The 19623-nt window shown below is 44.8% G+C and overlaps 1 protein-coding gene across 1 annotated transcript in view; it reads left to right on the top strand.

Moving 5' to 3' along the window:
- Positions 1 to 7: 7 nt before the first annotated feature.
- PRKCH (protein kinase C, eta) overlaps positions 8 to 19623 on the top strand; it is a gene marked incomplete at both ends in the record, with an annotated part of 56283 nt that continues 36667 nt past the window's right edge. Inside the window, one exon of the mRNA XM_008945408.1 lies at positions 8 to 253. Within this exon, the coding sequence (XP_008943656.1) occupies positions 8 to 253 (246 nt within the window). The remainder of the gene's footprint in view (positions 254 to 19623) is intronic.

The raw sequence follows: 19623 nt of genomic DNA, 5'->3' as shown, positions 1-19623 counted from the left end.
CTACCAGCTCCTGGACCCGTACGTCACCGTCAGCGTGGACCAGGTGCGCGTTGGGCAGACCAGCACCAAGCAGAAGACCAACAAGCCCACTTACAACGAGGAGTTCTCCGCCACGGTCACTGACGGTCATCAGATCGAGCTCTCCGTCTTCCACGACACCCCCATCGGCTACGATGATTTTGTGGCCAACTGCACCTTGCACTTCCAGGACCTCCTGCGCTCCGCGGGCCCCAGCGACAGCTTCGAAGGCTGGGTGAGTAGCTGTCTGAAGGAGAAGCTGGAGCTCTCGGAATGAATGAAGGCGCTCGGAGGGTATTTGCAGAGCTGGGGCTTGTCCTTGCATGCCTGTGCCACAGATGCACGCAGCCCTGCGTGTATGTCTGCGCTCACACAGGTGTACCTCCCTGTGTCTTTTCCTGCTCCCGTGTTTTAGTTTCACTTGGACTGCTCTTTAGACTGATATTTTGGCTGGGACCCTAACAAGAAAAGTTCTCAGGTGTTGTAGTTTGAGAGTCAAGACCCTGTAGCTGTAGGCTGTGAAGTCTGTCCTCTTTGTACACTAGTAGAAGACTTGTAACATGTAACCAGCAAAGTACACCTGCAGGCTCACACTATCGTGTACCTTCCTTCATTTGCTTAGCACACAGAGACTGACTTGGATACTTGGTTGGATGTATTTCTGCTCAGATCTACACATGCTTGCACAAGTGTTTGATGCGTGCATGCAAATTTCTTTGACTTCTTAGCAGAATGGCACGACTAGTCTTGTGCCTGTTATGTACACCGCTGCGCTGGTTGAACACAGTTTCACTTGCAGCTAATTCTAGGTTTCCAAGTAGATGTTGCGTGCATCCGGCCCAGGGAACTTCATTTACGTCTTAGTCCTGATGCTAAGTGAAAGGAATACCACAGGTTCTAAAGCTGTGCCTTTCCTTCCAGTACTCTAAAGGAGGAGAACGTGACCATATCAATCCAGATAGTAATTTGCTTGTGAGTGTTAGGTTAAAAAAAGGGGGGGGGCAAAGGCATTTCTTTTGGGTAGGAAAGGTGCAGAAGAGCTGACAATTTCCAAGGGTAAGGTAGATATTAACTTTTTGAGGCCAGGAAGTAGTTTAGCACGTGTGGTTGGGTAACCACCACAATAAAATCAGAGGTGGAGGAAGGAGAGCTGACAGGGTAGAGAACAGATAAGCATCTTGATTGTATCACTGAGGAGAGCGCTGGTACCTTCTGTTCTCAGCCAGTCCCTGTGACAAGTGTGATGAGGCTACACCTCTGGGGTGATCACAAGGAAATACCGGGCACGGGACTGATTAATAGCTGTATATTGGTCCTTTTCTTTCTTTTTCCCTTATGCTGTATTAGGTACCCTATGGATAGGCTTGAAGTTTGTGCACCAGAGGTGGTCTCTCTCAGTCACTGAGAGTTTTTGTGTCAGGCTGAGGGATCCAAGTCAGCCTCAAACAGGTTAGCTTAGGTATTGCTCCTGACACCACAGAGTTTCCTGAGGGTTTGCTTGGTGGGTGCATACCCAGCTTCCTGGGCTAGGTGTGCTGCTGGAGAGAAGCTGCTTCTGGACTTGTGCTAGAAGAGTTTTAAATACACACCAGACCTCTGTGGGCCAAGGTGTGGGACTGAGCTCAGGGTAGAGAGCTGTGGTTCTGAGAGTTTGCTTTTTGTTTGATTTGCTGGGGGTGTTTCCTCTTTGCTCTTGAGACAGGTCAAGCCTCTTGGGAGGCTGGAGGCCAGGTCCCACTGGGTCTGGCTGCACGTGACACTGGACTGCACTGTTGCAAAGGTGGTGGCATTACTTACGTTACTAAAATATCTATAATAATATTTCTTCCAGTGGGAAGTGGGCTCACCGCTTCTTTCATTTCAGCCATCCTGCAGTGCAGTCTGTGTCCTGAAATGCCTGTTTGGTCTTTGTGAGGAAAAAGTTTTTTGTTCCTGATGGATAGGCATGTGTTTTATGAACTCCTGTAGCTGTGAGTTGATACATGCAATGGGGTGGGACATTTTTTAACTAGACTGATGTAAACTAATATTGTAGCTGGGCATGCAGACAGAGGCTAAGAGCTGCTGCTCTCCTTTTCATTAATGTCTAAAAACTGCAGTTGGGGTGGATTTAGTGAGGAGTAAGGGTTCATCTTCTGTTCACTTTCTGCTCTCCCCTCCCTTTTGACTTGCTTTGTTAGCATCTCTCATAGCGTGCAGCTGGGATCACATGATCACAGGCAACAGCATCTTACCCTGATAATTTAATAAGTCTTGATAAATTCAGCAAGGCTGTCACGGGATTTTGTGTAATCAGAAAGATAGGAAATGCTGGTTTGTACTAACCCACAGTCCATGAACTGCTGGCATGATACAAGGCACCACAAGGGATTTGTAGATGATTTGTCACACCTCCGTTCTGAAATCCTTCATATTGCTCTTTTTCCACCCCAAAGCAAAAGCCCATGTAGGCAAGGAAGGAGTGAGTGGAGCTGGGGGAAGATTGGCGAATCCTCCAAGTTTAGCCTGGCTGACACTTACTTGGCTGTGCATGACTTTTCATTTTGATTTGAAATAGAATTTCTACATTTGCTTTTCAAAGGCAAGGACAAAAATATATTAATGATCTCCAAATGTTCCTTGGATTGGTAACAGCCAAACTGGCTGCCTTTGCTCCCTGAGCTCTGCTCCCAAGAGCTGAGCTTCCAGGGATTACCTGGAACAGTCCCTCGGCTCAGGTGCTGGCCTGAAAGTTTCAGTGAGAGCTCTCAGGCTTATGCTGCTCTGTTGATGAATGAAAAAAAAACGTGATGCGTTGTAACATTGGTCACGGCCTATTGTGAGAACTGTAGGAAATATCAGTGAGAGGCAAGCAGGAGCAGTTAGTGTGTAAGCAGTGGTGCTTCCCAGGTGACTTGCAGGTACATCACTACAATTATGACCCCAAACACTTAGGCAGGTGAGTAGGAGTATGGACATGACCTGTCTCATCAGTAATGCTTATACACCTGAGTCATCCCACTGGGTACTGGGACAGAGTTCTCTCTTCCTGATTTCCATTGAAATCCGTGTTCAAGAGACTCTTCAAAACTGACATTTTTTTTTCTTCTGACCATTTTGATTGTTTTCTGAAGCCTTTCTGGTGAATGTATTGGCATGGCCTGGATTTTTTTTTTTTTTTTTTTTAATTTGCATATTAGTTAAAAACATTTGACTAATTTTACAAAGATCAGAACCTTAAGAGCTTACTAACTTTAAGATCCTCCTCGCTTTCTAATTTTGCACATTTACTTGACGAGTTGCAGAGCAGTAGTTTTTATTAATACTGTCTATTCAATGCTGTTCTGCCTTCAGTGTGCTTCAATGTAGTGAAAAGCAGGAGTGATCTCTCCAGTGTCGTGTTGTTTCTGGTAGGCATTCTCCTGTGTGGGTGTGAAATTGTGCAAACCTGAATGGCAGCATTTTACACAGGTGCGCATGACCCTGCCAGGCGCAATGCAGCAGAGAATTCATCTGGCTGCTCTCCGAAAGCTGTTGCTTATGATTTACACCAGGGTTGAAACTTGTCTTTTAAAACATTTAATTTTGCACTAGTATATGCTAAGTATCTTTTTACTCAGTGTATATCTCTTTAAAAGGTAGTGTCTCCTCTGTCTCCAAGTGCAGCATAGCAAGCAGCCGTAAGTCAGTGAAACAAAATAAATAATTTGGAGTACTGAGCTGTAAGTAAAAGGAGAGATGTTTACAATACATAGGATTATGAGTTTTATGTAATAGCTGAAGTAATTTTTAAGCTTGGGGAAACACCATTTAGAAATACTGAATTGCGTTGTTACTAGGGAATTATTTAATTACAATTGTAAAAATTGTTAGTCCCTGGGTAGAGATGTCATAATTTCTACACTTTAACAAGGAGCTAAAATTAAACCTTGATCCTGAATTAGCAAATTATCAGAGTATGTCAAAGAAAATTAGATAACAGATGGACTTGATAATCTTCTGTTAACGAGCTAATGGCAAGTTCCTGAAGACTTTGTTACTATTTGCTTATGTGTGCAGGAGTAGATTAAGACAAATAATTCTCATGCATTCCTTAACTTGAACTCTTTCACCTGTATCCTCTCCTATGATAGTTTTCTTTCTTAAGGCAAAAATAGTTTTACCCATGTTTATATACAATTGTATTTATTGAATGTTAAGTTGAAGAGTTAGAGGAGAATGCAACTTCTCCTCCAGAGCATCATGACCTTGGCAGAGGGCCAGGATGCTGCAGGTCAAATATGATATGATTGCTCCTTGTTTTAACTCCATCTTTGCTGCAGAGTGTTCTCCAGGTGGGCAAAACTCACCTCAGGAAGCTAAAACAGCTGTTGATAGGGGATTTTGCAGTGCAGCATTTGTCAGCATCAGGCTGTAGAGGTGGGCTGCAGCCTGTGGGGTGGGTGTGACTGAAGTCTCCTCCCGTGGGCCAGTGGCAGTCTGAGATGAGAGCGATAGCAACCTGGCCACATGATTCCTGTTCCATGTGCATGACAGCCACGTACACCCTGCAGATCGCTCGTCTGTGTGCAAGTCATGCTGCACATTAATTACAAGCTAGGCTTCAGTAAACTAAGCTACTTCCCTGTTTCTCGAGACACTTAAAGTTGTTTCTGTAATTCTTATTACTGATACGCAGCTGTTATGTTGGATGTGAACAGTGGGGAGAAACACCCACTGCAGAAGGTAAGATAGTTTTTGAAAGACACCAGAATTTTGGATTTTGTTTCTTTTTTTTTTTTTTTTTTTAGTCATTTGGCCCTATGAACAAACCCTTCAAAATGCCAGCAGAGTCTTGTGCACCTGGGCTACCCAAGAGTGCCCTGCAGCCAGAGACAAAGGCTGTAATAAATAAGTAAAGGAAAAATTGTTGCTATTTGTTGGATATTGAATGCTCCTGCGGTATGCGATGCTAATAATAGTCCTACTGATCAAGGCAGATGAGAACAACTAGAGCTGACCATGGCTCAATGAGCTGTGTGCTTTCTGCCCTGTTTCAGAATCAGAAGTTGAGCTAGTTAGGAGCCCTGTTTCTCACTCATCCATGAGCTCCTCCCCAGGAAACGACCTGTCCCATGAGCATCTTTGGAGAACATAGGTATTTTGTTTGAGAGTGTCTTAGGCTGGAAAGATTTGATCGAAGCATGAGAGAGCCTTTTCCTAGTGATTGGAGTCCCTGGGATGCCAGTATTGATCTGTGGGACTGGGGTTCGTGCCCTGGCTTCAAACTGGGTGCAGGAGTTTGGCTGTCCTTCATGCAGCTGTGTGCCTGGTCCTGCTGTGGTACTGGCTTTCTAGTATGTTCCTTAGTCTGTTTTCCTATGGCTATGTCTTGAGACCTGTTGCTTTGATGCTGTTGGAATTGGGAAGGGCCCTGGGAGTGCCAGAGAGGTGTGCAGGAGAGGAGAACCCTTTCCCACCCCTTGCAGTGTGGCTGGGATAGGCTGTGCAGGTATCACCATGTCGCTTTCCCTGGCTGCGAGCAGCTGCCGAGCCAACAGCTCAGCCCAAACCCCATGGACACGTACCCAGGCTCTGTGGCCCCACAGCATGGTGTGCACAGGTTTCCAGCTGGAGCCTGGTCTGCTCCCTGCACAGTTGGCTTGTCAGCCTGTGCTGCCTTTGCCTGCCAGCCCACGTGCTGGTGCTTTGGCTCGCCAGCTTGGTGGCAGCTTCTTGGCGTGGGGTGGAGCGGGCGGCTGGGAGAGGCTCACACAGTCACACAGGGTTTTCTGGAGTTGTTTGTTGAAGCCCTTGCTAATGTGGTTGCTGGGGGGCAGGGTTGGCTTTGATGGCAGGGTTACCTTCCTATTTCTGCTGCTGCCTGTTGCTCAGCTGGTTAGAGGGAGAGGTGACAGGCCAAGGGCTGGTGCCTGTGTCTCCTTCAGCAGTGTTACTCATGGCAGAAGAAGCTCCTGAGGGTGTTTGCAGACCTGTGCGCCCAGCCCTGGGGTTGCTCTTTTCAGAGAGGCTGTGTGCAGAGGAGGAGGAGGCCGGCGGGGTGACCGCAGCACAAGGGAGCCCAACACCCCAGGAAGCTTCATCCCCCAGCCCTGCTCTGCACCCTGCAGGCCTCTCCTCACTCTGTTCATGTTTTATATTTAGCATTTACTGCAGGTCTTTCTGTGAAAAAAACATTTCATCCAGGCTGTCTGAGGCTTTCTGTTTGGAGTATTTTCTGAGTAATGATTTGCTTTCTGGCCATTTTAAGCTTATAGGCAATAAACCCTACAGAAAATATTGTCAAGGGGGCCATTTAAGCTATTGAAATGCCATTGGAAAGTCTGATTTACAGTGTATTTCAGTATGAAAGCATATCGCTTACTGAAATGAATAAGACTCCTACCCTTGCTTTGAAAACTCTTAAAGCTCCTTTGGTGTTTTAGGCTTGAGCTTTTGGTAGCTATTGTGCTTTGCTAATATAATGAAAAAATCGGAGTCCTTTGTGTAACCGTGGAGAAAAAGATGAACAGAAGAGTTATCAAGTGAGACAAGTTGATGTCAGCTTTTGTAAAGGATTTTGGATCAGGCATCGTGCCTTTTTGCCTCCCAAATCTCAGCCAATTTAGGCACACAGTTAATATATGTCAAACCATGCTGCAGGCTTAATTCCTTGTGGAGAGAGTGAGCAATTTCTGTTCTGATTGCTTATTCCACCCCTGTGTTATTTGTGGGGCTATGCAGCGAGCCAGGCTGGAGTCCTGGGTAACTAACCTGGCATCGTGTCCTGGGGGAGCTCAGCAGGCAGTTGTTCTCTCCTGAGCCATGCCCTCGTGCTGGTACGAGAAGCCCTGGCTGGTTGTGAGGGGAAGACTTGCCTTATAATTATATCAATGATAGCAAACGTATAACTCAGAGTGCATCCTGAAGCATCCAATTAACGTTGCTAAGCTACTTAGGGTCAGTCAGACAAATGACTTGAAATTTCTGCAATGCCAATGACAATTTTTTTGTTCTTTGCTATCACGAGATGTTCTCATTGCTCAGGGAAGTCAGCTGCTGAGGAAACCATCCTGCTTCACTTTGAAAGCCAGCACGGTGGGCAGGTGTAAGGCAGGTTTTGCCATGTCCACGCGATGCTGTGCGAACGTAAGCGTTCCTCAGCCTTTCTGGTGCTACTGATATTCAGCACTAAAATCTCAGTGTCCATGCTGGGCCCAAGGTGATGGAAAAAATTGCTTTTTCACTGCCCCTGCGGGACCTTGTGTGCCCTTGTGCCCTTGCTACGCTAGACCAGAGGCATCTAATCGATGACCACATCTATCCTGCAGGCTGCCAGAGCAGTTTTTCCAGCTGATGGCCCACTCTGTGTTTTTCCTCTTTCCTGGGGCTCCTCAACTATGAGGCAGGGGACAGGTTGCAGGCAGAAGAGTTGTTCTGGCAGCCAGCAGCTTTTTTTTGGCCACTGGCTTCCTTGTGGGACCCACTGCATCTCCAGAAAGCTTCATGCTCTCTAGCCCAGTGGTGGTCTGTGTCCTGATGGAGGGATGCAGCCTTCAAGACAAAGGTGCATCCCTTGAAGACAGGGGATGCCTGTGTCTTGTGTGACAGATGGATGTCCCATTCAGGGTTATCTCCTCTGGGTGCAACCTTGCACAACCAGGGAAGCTCAGCCTGGGAAGGATGGCAGTCCTGGGCTGCACAGACCCAGGGCATTTGGGACTTCAGGTCTGGGATAAAATTTCAACTTGTCCACTTGCCCTCCTTGCTGCTGGATGGGAATTTCCATGCTCCATTGCGTGGTGTAGACCTGCCCTTTGGGTCAGCACAGCTTGCACTGGAGTAAGAGCATGTAAAAGTAACTGCTGCTGTGACTGCAGTTACCCATGAGCTTTGTCAGTACAAAAAAATGTTGGCAGAGGAGGAGGGAGGAGAGTGTGAACCTGTAGATGACATCACACAAAGTTGTTTTTTTTTTTTTTTTCTTGGTGTTCACCTGCCAAGTTTCATAAATATTGAGTTTCATGAGTGAGTTGATTGTATTTGTATCAGTGATACAGTGGCAGCTTTCCAGGCTCCTTCCTGGAGGGTTCTTGCTGCTGAATAGACAGGCCACGAAGTACTGGTGCAGAACCAAAAGTTGGGTGGCTTTGCTAGCAGACTTCAGTTTGTAGGATGAGCAATAGAGGATTTATTCTATTTTTTTTAACCAGTATGACGATGCTGTCTCATTAGGGAATTTTGTTGCCTTTTTTCTTAAACTTTTTTTATTGCATTACAGGTATTCTCATCAAAAGGAGGCGAGGAGGAAAATACATCCACACAAGAGATAGTTCTAAATGTGTTGATGTATGAGTATTACACATCTGCTGTGCATTTAAAAGCATATTAAAATTGACGAAATAATTTGCAGTGTGAAATCCTTTGACAGAGCAGCAGAGCCCTGTAACCCTTTAGATGGAGGCGAGTGAGGGCGAGGGTGTGAGGAACAAGCCGTGTGTCTGTGTTGTCCCAGGACATGCCACTCAACAGTGAGAATTATACTGATGGTCTGACAATGTGTCTAGATGCTGTAGAGAGTTTTCAGATGGTGGTTCCACATCTGAACACTGAGATGTTTTTCCTCCTTTTGTCTCATATGTTTAGTATCAGCCATCCTCAGAGGCAGGATTTTGACTTTTCATCTTGTCTGATTTGGTCTGAAAAAGCAACTCATACCTTTCTACAGCACTTCTGATTTGCAGCTTCTCTATGGCCTGCTCTGTGGTTTTGGTTTTTCCCTTGCTTGTTTCTTGTATTTTTCCTTAGGTGTTTGCCATTAGTCTCCATTTTAACAAAGTGCTGTACTTTGTGGGTTTTTTTCATGAGTAAACTTGGCCTGTCACATAAGCCAGGCATCACTTGTAAATGAAAGTCTTCATATACATCTCCATATATACACACATATACGCTTCTTTTAGTATCTTAAACCTCCTATGGTAGCAATGGGGTGTTAGTTTGGGAATCCTTTTATTGCCTTTGAGTGTGAAATACTTGCCATCATTCAGTTTTGCAGATGCTGTAGTAGGTTCAAGCAGGGACCAGTCATGACGATGCTGAGTGCTGTAGGTGTGACTCAGACGTGCACTGTCAGAAAGATCCTTAGGGGTTGTGTCAGTTTGCTGGATGGGAAAGAGAGTGACAGTTTTCCTGTGACAGTAAAGACCAGTATGGGATGCATGTACTCCTGAGGGCCTTTATCTGACAAAAGTTGCAAATAAATGCTGTCTCTGATAGCACTGGAGTTGGTTTGTCTAGGTGTGAGTTAGTTTCTGGAGTGATTCTCTCTACCTAGACTGGTCAGTCTGCTCATGCTGTATTAAATGTATTCAGTTCTAGGCTAGTTCTTTCAGAATAACGAAGGTCTTCTAGATCAAGAACAACTGATGAAAGACCAGTTTACCCTGCTTGAATGCCTATTTTGTCCTGCATTTATTTTTCTTGGTAAACAAGGCCATATAGCTTGTCATTTTTTTTCTTTTTTCCCCCAGGATTGAAGTGCAGAGGAAAAATACATTGTCCTGAATGGCAAAATCAGGGGATTGATTTACTGAATGTTTTCTTCTATCTCCTATCCTTTAGTTCTTTCAAAATTTAAATGTTTTAAATCTGAAAAAGAGAGAGAGAAACCTTTCATATAGTGTGGCCCAGTTCTTATCCTTCCCTCACATGTAAACTCAGGCACACTCCATGAGAAGCTGCTCTCTATGCCTCACTTCTTTTGGACATCTATTTTTAGTATCATTGATGTCAAAGTAGTCTTTGTCTTTTCTTACTTACTGCGAAGTATCACTCTGTTAAAAAAAAAAAAAAAAAAGTTTGCCTGTGTCTTCTGTGAGATTTCAGCAGAATAGGAGCCCAGTGCTTGCCTCTGCTTTCGTTTGCCAGGTTTATGTTGATGGATTCCCAGTGGCATCAATGGAGTTACACTGCCAGCTTTGCACAGGTCTAATTGGAAGAGGAAGTGGACACATTTCTTTCCTCCTCCTTGCATGCAACAAGAGTTCATAATGATGGCTGGGTTGTACATTATTTATTGAGCACAGTGAGTGCTTATGGAGCTCTGAGAAAGACGCAGGAATTGGCTTCCGTGCAGTGAGTTTATTATCTAGGTCACTTGCAGACTGAGGCATCTAACATTAATATATTCCATGAAAATTCATTCTGTAAGGCAGTTTGCTCCTGAGCCTAGAGGAAAATGTAACCATGAGAGGAAAATGTTCCTGTGCCATCCAAATCCATGGTGGGATTTCTTGTCAAAGCTACTCAGTTTGAACACACTACTTAATACTAAAGCTACAGTGGTGTCAAATATGTAGGGTGATCCTCCATCTCATAATAGGGCATTGTGGGAGTAGTGCTGTTGATGATCAGTTTGCAAAATGGAGCCCTACACCTGTCACTTCATTGTCTGTTTACTTAATAACAGTAAAAAGTCCAATGTAGGAGCTTTGGGTGCCCTCACTAGACTGGCTTGTGAGGGTGGGAGACTTACATACAGTTGCCTTTTGTAGAAGGTTCAGCCTCTTGTTTCTGCAAGGGACTTGTGATATAGCACCCTGTTAACCTAAGAAAAAAAGAAAAAAAGAAAAAATGTGGTTTTAGTCTTCCTTAACATAGTGGGACGTAACTGTGGTGGTTTAGTAGCTACTAAACAAGCAGCTAAGCTGTTCTCAGTTTTGTGTGGAGCAAAACTGGGCAGAAACCCACGTATGCTATAGGATAATCCATCTTCCTCTCAAAAATTAACCCCTATAATTACCCCATCAGTCCTTAATGATAGTAGCTCATTTTGACCACACTTTGAAATAATTATTTCAAGTAATGTTTAGCCTGTCTTGCCAATAACGATGATAAAATTTATCCCCATCTTCTTGATTCTAGGAAGGAAGATGTTAATCTTTCCTTTACATAATCTTGCTGAATGTTTTTTGACATGAGTGTAGAAGAGCATCAAGTTCATTGTGCTCATGTCCAAGAAAGGAGCAAGTTCTAGAGCCACACTAGTGGGCCCAGACAGCAGGGCTCTGTCCTTTCCTTTTGAAGGACAAAAGGGGAGTGATGCACACAAAAGAAATGGGCAGCAGTGTTCAGAAGCAGATACGGTTTATCTTGCATGTTGCAGATCTCTATGGTTTGAGGCTAAGATCTCTAGCTGAAGGGCAGTGGGACCCCTGTGTTTACTGTTAGTGCTGTTTCCACAGGTCAAGACTCACTGTACCCAAACCTTAGGGCTTGTCATTATCTTGGAGTGACAGTATTGAAACTGAGAGCAAAGTCTTGAATTCTGGAGTGTCTGGCAGGCTCAGGAATAGAGCATCAAAAAAAAAAAAATTCAGGTGATGCTGCACATCCTCACAGGATAGTCTTCGGTCCCTTGTAGTCAAGATATATTGCTGTGCTAGCCAAGGATGAAACACCTTGGCATTCATTAGGGTGAATGCTTACAAAATCACCCAGGTTAAGAATGGGGTTTGTGACTAATCATGATGAAGCATTTTTTGGGCAGGCTTGTGAGCTCTGGCAGCTTGTACAGGGCAGTTCTAGGAGGATACACAGAAGGTTTTTGTCCTTCGCCGCCGCATGGGCAACCTCTCTGCAGCAAGGGATGTGCAGCGCTTCCTGCTCGTGTCTCTGCTGCTTGCCTACCCCATTTCATAGCTGAGCTTGCCACATAAAACATCAGTCAAAGGCCAGATGAGTTAATGTGGTGGGCTGTGAGCTGTGGTTTTGGAGTCGTGCAAAAGCGACGTCCATTCCGCTGCTGCTGCAGGGGGGTGGTGACAGCCGGAAGGAGGGGGGGAGGCTCTGGGGTGGCTGGGGACAGTAATCTCCTTTTCATCAAAGCTTGATACCAAGATGGCTTTGCCATTTATTTTATATCTACTGAAGAACTTGGTTGATGATTTATCAGTTCATAACCAACCCTGTGTTCTTTCCAGCAGTTAACTACCACTGTTGAACATGTACAGACCCTCACTCTGATATTACCAAAGCTCCTCCAAAGGGGTGTTGAAAGCCATGTCTTTTAGCCTGCCTTGGGTGAGCAGTTGCTATGTGTGGCTACACATCTGCAGGAGAGCAGGCTGTTAATGCTCGGGGTGTAGAAGTGCCTGTGAACACGTGCGTGTTGTGGGGCAGGCAGGACACACCACACACTCATTTCAGTTATTGCTCAGTGCTGTGTGTAATGAGGAGAAATCCGTTTGACTCAATGTGTTCCCTCTGGTTGCCACTTAGTTGGGTAAAACTAAAGTTAAGAACTTTAGGACACCTGAAATTTAGAAAAACCTTAGAATGGAGAACTGAAGCTATATCCAAAATCATCAGGTGGTTCATTTTAGAATTGTACTCTTCTGATTTTGTCAAGGATAGATTTATAGAGTCTGGGTGGATTTCTTCAAAGGGAAGCAATGATTTTCTAAGTCATCACATGTTTTGGCTTATGTGGATGAGATCTCGGAAGGTTTCTGATGTGTCTTTGCAAGTTTGTCATTTCCCTTTGTAATAGAGAGAGGTGTATTTGTGATTAAAACGAGGTCAGGGGATTTACTTCTATATATAAATAAGCTTACTGCCAACAAACTTGCCTCAGCAGTGGACATGAGCACTCATTGTTTTTAAGCAATGCCATTTCTTATTTTAGTAACATATTGGAAGTGCCTTGTCCAGTTTTGAGCATGAACATTAGGTGAGAAAAGAGTAACTGAGGCTACCTGGTTTTAAACAACTTTTGGTGCCCCTGTGCTTTGCTTCTGAAGGAATCTTCCTGACCATGAAAAAGCTCATCAACATTTTCTCATATAAGTTTTGTGGTTCATTTTGAGCTTGACTAAACAGCCTCCTCATGTTAATAGTCCTGGGTGTATAAAATGTTTTGCAGAGAAATGTGGGTTTGTTTTTTTTAATTACTTCAGCTGCACAAAAATACCCTTTATCCATGTCTGATTTTTTTTTTTCCACTGTTAACAATAAGAACAGGGCTACCTTTTTCTTTAAATATTTATATTTTAGCCAGTAAATGAGTGGTTGCAAAATTCTGTACACCTCTAATATTTATTCTTACTCTATCTCTAACAATATTAAGCAACTGTTTCCACAGGAACAATGATCTTCACAACAGATGGTGTTGTGGCTTGCTTTAAAGCCACAGTCAGAACATGTAGGTGTTTGAAGGGTACCAGATCTTTCCATCTCTTGCTATGAATTTTCCAGTGGGTCATTAATTGTTCAGACTTTCAGTACCCGAAACCATCCAAGTGCTTCATATTACTGCCTGTGGTAACATCCCCAAAACCTTCAAGTGCTGCTGGGCTGCAAGAGGAATCCTATAGATTTATAAAAAGCTGAAATTCATGGTGAGGATCTAGTCAGCAGCTCCAGTGCAGCTAGTTTAAGATCTTCACTTCTGTCATCTTATCTAGGGGTAGTTCAATGTTGTGCACATTAGGAGTTGAACAGTGTAAGCAGTTTTATTATCTATCTTAGGAAACTGTGTTTGTAATGGTTCACTTCATTGGATATGTGGCAGTTGTTAGAGGGACTGTGTCTCTTTCGTTGTCTTCTCCCCACAAGGTGGTTACTGAGTGTCTTGCTCAGACAGAGGAGAGGAACTGTTCGACTTGCTTCTTGGCTTTAGATTACAGGGTTGGTAAACCTTAAAGAAGGGAAGTTAATGATTTTATTTTGAAAGAAGATAAATGTTATCCAAGAGATTTCTGTCCTCAGCTGGTGAAAGCTCTGTGGTTAAGGTTGTAACACTAAAATTGATGTGACTTTTTCTGGAGTGAATAAAACTTTGCTTTGGGACTTAAGGTAGTGTGTCCCCCCTCAGCAGGGGCTGTTTGCCAATGAGAAGAGGAGCATGAGGTCTACATTAGCAGTGCCACCCAGGTAGGGAAGAACTTTTCTCCAGAAGGGAATTTATACTTTTAAATGTATTATCTAGTGGGATGGATTTAAAAACGTGTGTTTGTAATATAAAGCACGTGCAAGACTGACTGTGGCACATATAAAATGCCAGGCCTTCCATTCACAAAGAAACAAAATATTTATCAAGGAGGGAACATGACAGCAGTTGTCCTAGGTACAGTGGCCTTGTAACAGAGCCTGTCCTACCCTTGGCTTTGCTAGGGCTGCTCTGTGCTTGGACTTGCAGTGATCCCCAGCAAAAGATCTGTTGGAAGAGAATAACATTTATCTGCAGCTTTATGGGTAATGTTGAGCTTTGGGTGGGAAATGAAGTCAGCATCAGGTTATGCTCTTGATTGACATGCGAGCAAAACCACTCCAACCATGTTATGATCTTTTCCTCTACAGATGCTTTCTGCCTTTCTCTCCCTCCTTGTTTTTTTATCCAAGGCACATTTTGGTCGTATTTGTTGAGAAGTGCTTCCTCATCTTGAAAGCACACTTTGGAAAAGGAAAAAGAAATATTTAAAAGAGGAAATACGTGACAAGTTGCTGTTGGTAGATGCCAGCAAGCTGCCTGTCAGCTCACAGCTGCACGCAAACCCCAGAAGTGTCTCCTCCTTCAGATGGAGGCAGATGGTTGGGTCAGCTGAACAGCATATCCCAGTGACACGGCACCTTGTCACCCATCCGGTGGCCTGGAGGAGGCTGGAGGCTGATGCTCTTCAGCTCCTTCCCGTCTCAGCTCAATTGCTGGAGTCAAAACTATGACTTCATGCTCACAAGTGGGCAGTGAGATCATCTCTCTTGTGAGGTAGGTGAGGAAAACTGTAATCACAGACGTGATGAGTCTAAAAATTGCTTGGTCCTGGACAGTCTGTCTCTTATTGCAGTGCTTGGCTTCAGGGTTTCAGGACTCTTCCCCCCCCATCCTTTCTGTACAAATATACAACCCAGGGCCCTTCACTAGAAAGAGCCTCATCTGCACATGCTTTTTTTAACTGCTGTTTTACAGAAATATTTTTATTCTACTCTTCCCTTTCCTCCCCACCAAAAATCCCCAAACAGAAAAACAAACCCACAAACAAAAACTACTGTACAAATAGGATATGAGCTAACTTGGCAAAGCAAGTGTTGGCAATGGCATCTCTTTTCTGGGTGTTGTCAGCTGTGTACTGGATCCCAACCTACATTCTTTTTGCTTTGTGAAGACTTGACTGAGACTCCCAGTGCTGGACCTCGTGGGATTAAAGTGGAGATGTGAGTGGTAACATCTGGACACCAGGAGCAAGCATCATACCTTCAGGAATGCTGGGGGAGTGCATGCCTCGGCACTCCTTTTTGTACCTTTAGAAACATCTATTTGGCTGTAGGGCCAGAAACTGCTGCTGCTTTTGCATGTCCTGCTGGGATGTGTCTAGCAGGGATGTCAAACAATCCCATAAGCTGTTTGCAGGGAATGGGAGACAGGTTAGTGTGGGGGCCAAAGTACTTTTAACCTTCCTTTCCATCTCTCCCTGTGTCCCAAGTGGATTCTCTCCTGTGAGACACCCATATTTGATAGTTTGCTCTTTGTCCTTCTGTCTCAAATAATTTGAGAGCCCGTCTTGCAACATGGAATATAAGAGGAGATGTGGTGGATTAATACTGGCTGGATGTAAATGTGTTAGTCCTCAGTAATTTCACTGTTAAGAAACTACCAGGTAAGGAAATGAGAGGAGGAAAAAAGAAGTCACTGTAATTAATTCAAGATCTGGAAAGAATGGTCAGAGTGTAGGTGTTTAGGCTTCTCCATGGGGCTACTGCCCATGCCAGAATCTGGGTTTTGAAAGTTTCTGGGATTAATCCCTCCTTTTTGTAACCTCATTAAAGATGAGTAATATAGTTAAGGCTTTAAGTGTAGGTATCTGTGATGAGAGTTTTGGTTTTAAGACTGGCATGCCACCGAGATGTGTCATTTGAAATCTTATGTTTTGTCAGAAATACTGCTGATAACTTGATTTTGCATGTAAATGAATTTGTTGCAATATTGACAGGGTGGTGGTGTTTTGTTCCCCCCTCTGAACTTAGGCTTTATAGTCACTAAAAAGTATGATGGGTTCTGGGGTTGGGATGCAATTGACTTCTCTTGACATCTGGACTGATGTGCAGTCCTCTCACACGTTGCTCGCCTGGGTGCTGCAGAGTCTTCCTTGTACTTTGCCAGTGCAAGTTGCAAGTTTGTTAGGTTGGGCTTTTGAAGACCGCAAGGACTGTCTCTAGCTCTGCTTCTGCCATCCACGTTGTGCTCCTTGTCTATAAGATTGATAGTGTAAAGTTTCCTTAGCACCCCAAGGGGCTTTGTGGTCTTCGGTTGAAAAGGTGGAGATGTGTATGATCTCATATATGCAGCTCCTGTCACGTGTCACATTGCCTTTAGGAGAGATAGAGCAACACTGCTGATGGACCTGTTGGAGTGGGTCCAGAGGAGGGCCATGAACATGATCCAAGGGATGGAATCCCTCTCCTGTGAGGACAGGCTGAGAGAGATGGGGTTGCTTAGCCTGGAGAAGAGAAGGCTCTGGGGAGACCTTATTCCCTTTCAGTACTTAAAGTACTACAAGAAAGATTGGGAGGGACTTGCTACAAGGGCTTATAGTGATAAAATGAGGGGTAATAGATTCAAACTGGAAGAGGGTAGATCTAGACTAGAAATTAGGAGGAAGTTCTTTACCGTGAGTGTGGTGAGACACTGGAACAAGTTGCCCAGGGAAGTTTTGGGTGCTCCATCACTGGATATGTTCAAGGCCAGGTTGGATAGGGCTTTGAGAAACCTGGTCTAGTGGGAGGCATCTCTGAACATGGCAAAGGGGTTGAAACTAGATGATCTTTAAGGTCCCTTCCAACCCAAACCATTCTGTGATTCTATGAATGTGATACTAGAATTGCAATAAGGGCGCGGCAGCCTGCGTGGAAAGGTTCCCTTGGTAAAAGCAAGCACTGTGGGCCTACCTGGCATGAAGGTTCCCTTAGCCCAACCATCTATGTTTTGGGGTTCTAGCTATCCCTAGAGCAGTGCTACAGCAGCTCTCTAAGTTGGGCTGAGATAGGTGAGTGATGATCAGAACAAATAGCTGTTGACCATTTGCAGCAGACCAAACATTTGCCAGCTGGACAGTGTAGCATTGGGTGTTGGATGGCCCTCTACTCAGTACAGGTCTTTCAGGTGCTCAGTGTTGAAGGGAAGAAGAGGGCAGGTGCACAAGGCTCAAGCCTTTTGCAGAGTTTTTGGTTTGCATTTGAATCTCTGTATTGATTTCCTGCTGTCATGCTGCAAGCATTGAGATACTTATTGCATCAAATAGCTGGACTTCTCTAGCAGATTTCCTTTTGCTATACCACCAGGACCTAACTTTAACTGCTATTTAAAAAAAAAAAAGGGATTTGGCTCTTCAAAAGTGAGTCTGACAACACTGGAGTAGCAGAGAGTTGTGACCTTTCCCCTTTCTGCCTGGGGTGCTGAGAAATTTGATGGATTGTATCTGAAGAGCTAATGGATTTTAATGGTTCATGATCTCATTGACTGTGGGCTGGTTTTAGAAGGAAGAGCTATTGGACAAAAATGGAAAGCAGCAGTACACCAAATGAATTACATGGAGTAGGAAGCTATTTTAGAAATAGTGACACAGCTAATAGAGGCTTGAATGGGAAGAATTTCACAGGAGTTTAAGATTATGGAATAAAACCTACGAATAACAAGACAGTATTTTCCAGCACTGAATACTGGAGAACAAGGCAAGCATGTAAATGAGCAAAGTGCTGGGGAGACAGCTCCAGTGGGGTTCTTTGCAGAGTGTTAATTTAGGGGTCCACAGTTCTTTGGGTTGCCTCCATGAAGAGGATGTTGAGGACCCTGTCTGATGTTGTACAACCCGGTGGATTTCCCCTAAGTTACACAAGGCCGTCCTGCTGTAGCTGTGAGGTGGTGATCCACCAGAGAGCATTGAACACAGAACCTCAGACCATGATGCAGAGTTTACTGCTTCATGTAAAGTTGTGAATGACTCCTAAGCCTGTCTAGATCTGTTAATAATGTTAATTAAAACTGCGGGTGAATGCTGTGCCTTGGAAGACTTCTCTGCAAAACTGAGAGCATCATTATTGCTCTTCTGCCCCATATTTTTTTTTTTGTTTCTCCTTCTGTATTTCTACCTGGTGCTTGTTTCTGTCCCTGTCTGGGCAGAACCCGGGTCTCTGGTGCCCCATGGCTGGTGCAGGGGCTACTCGGGCTCACAGCCTCCCTGGCACTCATCTGCCTGTTCCTTGCTGGAGGACATTGCATCAGTGCTAAGCTCAGTTATGCCAGTGTTTTACTTTGGGAAGCTCTGCTCACCAACTCATTGCTCTGGCCCTTGGAGTATTTCCAAGCAGGAAGTGCCACCAACGTTCCTGCTTGGTACCCATCAGTGATTTCTTTCTTTCTTACTGTAAACAGCAAAACTGGCATAACTTCCTGTTTTTTCTGCCAAGTTACATTGAGTTAATATATGTGACAAAAAATACATTTGTTCATCTCCAGAACTCAGAGATAGAAAACAGCATTTGCTGCATTGTGTGGTTAGTGAGAGATCTAAAACATGGGAGCTGTCAGCCTTGTGCCTTCACAACTCGTGTCCAGAGTGTAATGGCTGAAGTGGTGTCCCAGGGCTCTACTGCTGTTGAAAGGTTTTTGTTTTGTTGGTAATAACGGCTTGTTGAGGTTTGACATGTTGTTGCTTGTTGAATTGTAGCAGAAGACTGTTTGTTTCTCAAAGCTCTGAAGTCCTCTCAAGAGCAGGGACCCTATCCCACTTGCAGCCTCATTTACCTGCAGTTGCAGGCCATAGGTGTTTGCAGGCAGATTTCCATACATGGCATATGCAAAGCCCATAGCCTGATACTGGCTACCAAGTGTCTGTAGGCATATTTGCTGTAATCAAATGTTCAGACAGCTGAAAATGAAGCCCTGAGTTTGCAATCCTTTAATTTAGTGGTCCTGCATTGATGTCAGTATCTGCCTGTTAGGAAATTAAACTAATCTGTGATTTCCCTCCATCCCTTAAATCTGAATAAAAATTGCTGTAAGAGGAAGGCAAGAGGAGTTGGGAGGAAAATCTAGTGTCAGACTGGACGTGGTGGTATTTGTCGTGATGTTAGAAAGCAAGATGTACGTTTAATAATTTGTGTGCACCAGCACTAAAGATCTGCTTGTGTGTGCCCGTGGTAGGGCAAGGCAGAATGTGTCCTGCCCATGCGACTTTGGTTTCACGTGGGCTACGGTCGTGCGGGCTGTGGGAGGGAGCTGGGGGAGGCCCCTGGGGAAGCAGTGTCCTGCCCCTGCTCTCTGCGATCAGCTGGGCTGCAGAGGCTGTTCAAGGAGACCCAGGACAGCCTTTGCCCCCTGCCTGCCATCTCCCCTGGCCACCATGTGCCACCATCTACAGTCACTCCCGCAAACGAGATGACGTTTGTCGACCGGGTGGGAGAATGGAGTGGTCGCCTGTGACGTGATCTGCTTCAGAGCCAGCTTTTTGCTGCCTCGCTCCTGTCCGTTCCCCATGGCTTTGGCCAAAAGGGAGGACCTTGGCCTTCCAGGGCTCTGTGCCCCAGCAGTGCTGCTCCAGCTTCGCCCAGCTCGCGGTGCGGGAGCCGCGTGGCAGCAGTGGCTGGTGGCAGCAG

This window comes from Merops nubicus, unplaced genomic scaffold (genome assembly GCF_000691845.1).
Source record: "Merops nubicus isolate BGI_N331 unplaced genomic scaffold, ASM69184v1 scaffold44178, whole genome shotgun sequence".
Taxonomy (NCBI): domain Eukaryota; kingdom Metazoa; phylum Chordata; class Aves; order Coraciiformes; family Meropidae; genus Merops; species Merops nubicus.
The sequence above is the reverse complement of the archived record's forward strand: the minus strand, read 5'-3'. Positions and strand labels throughout refer to the sequence as shown.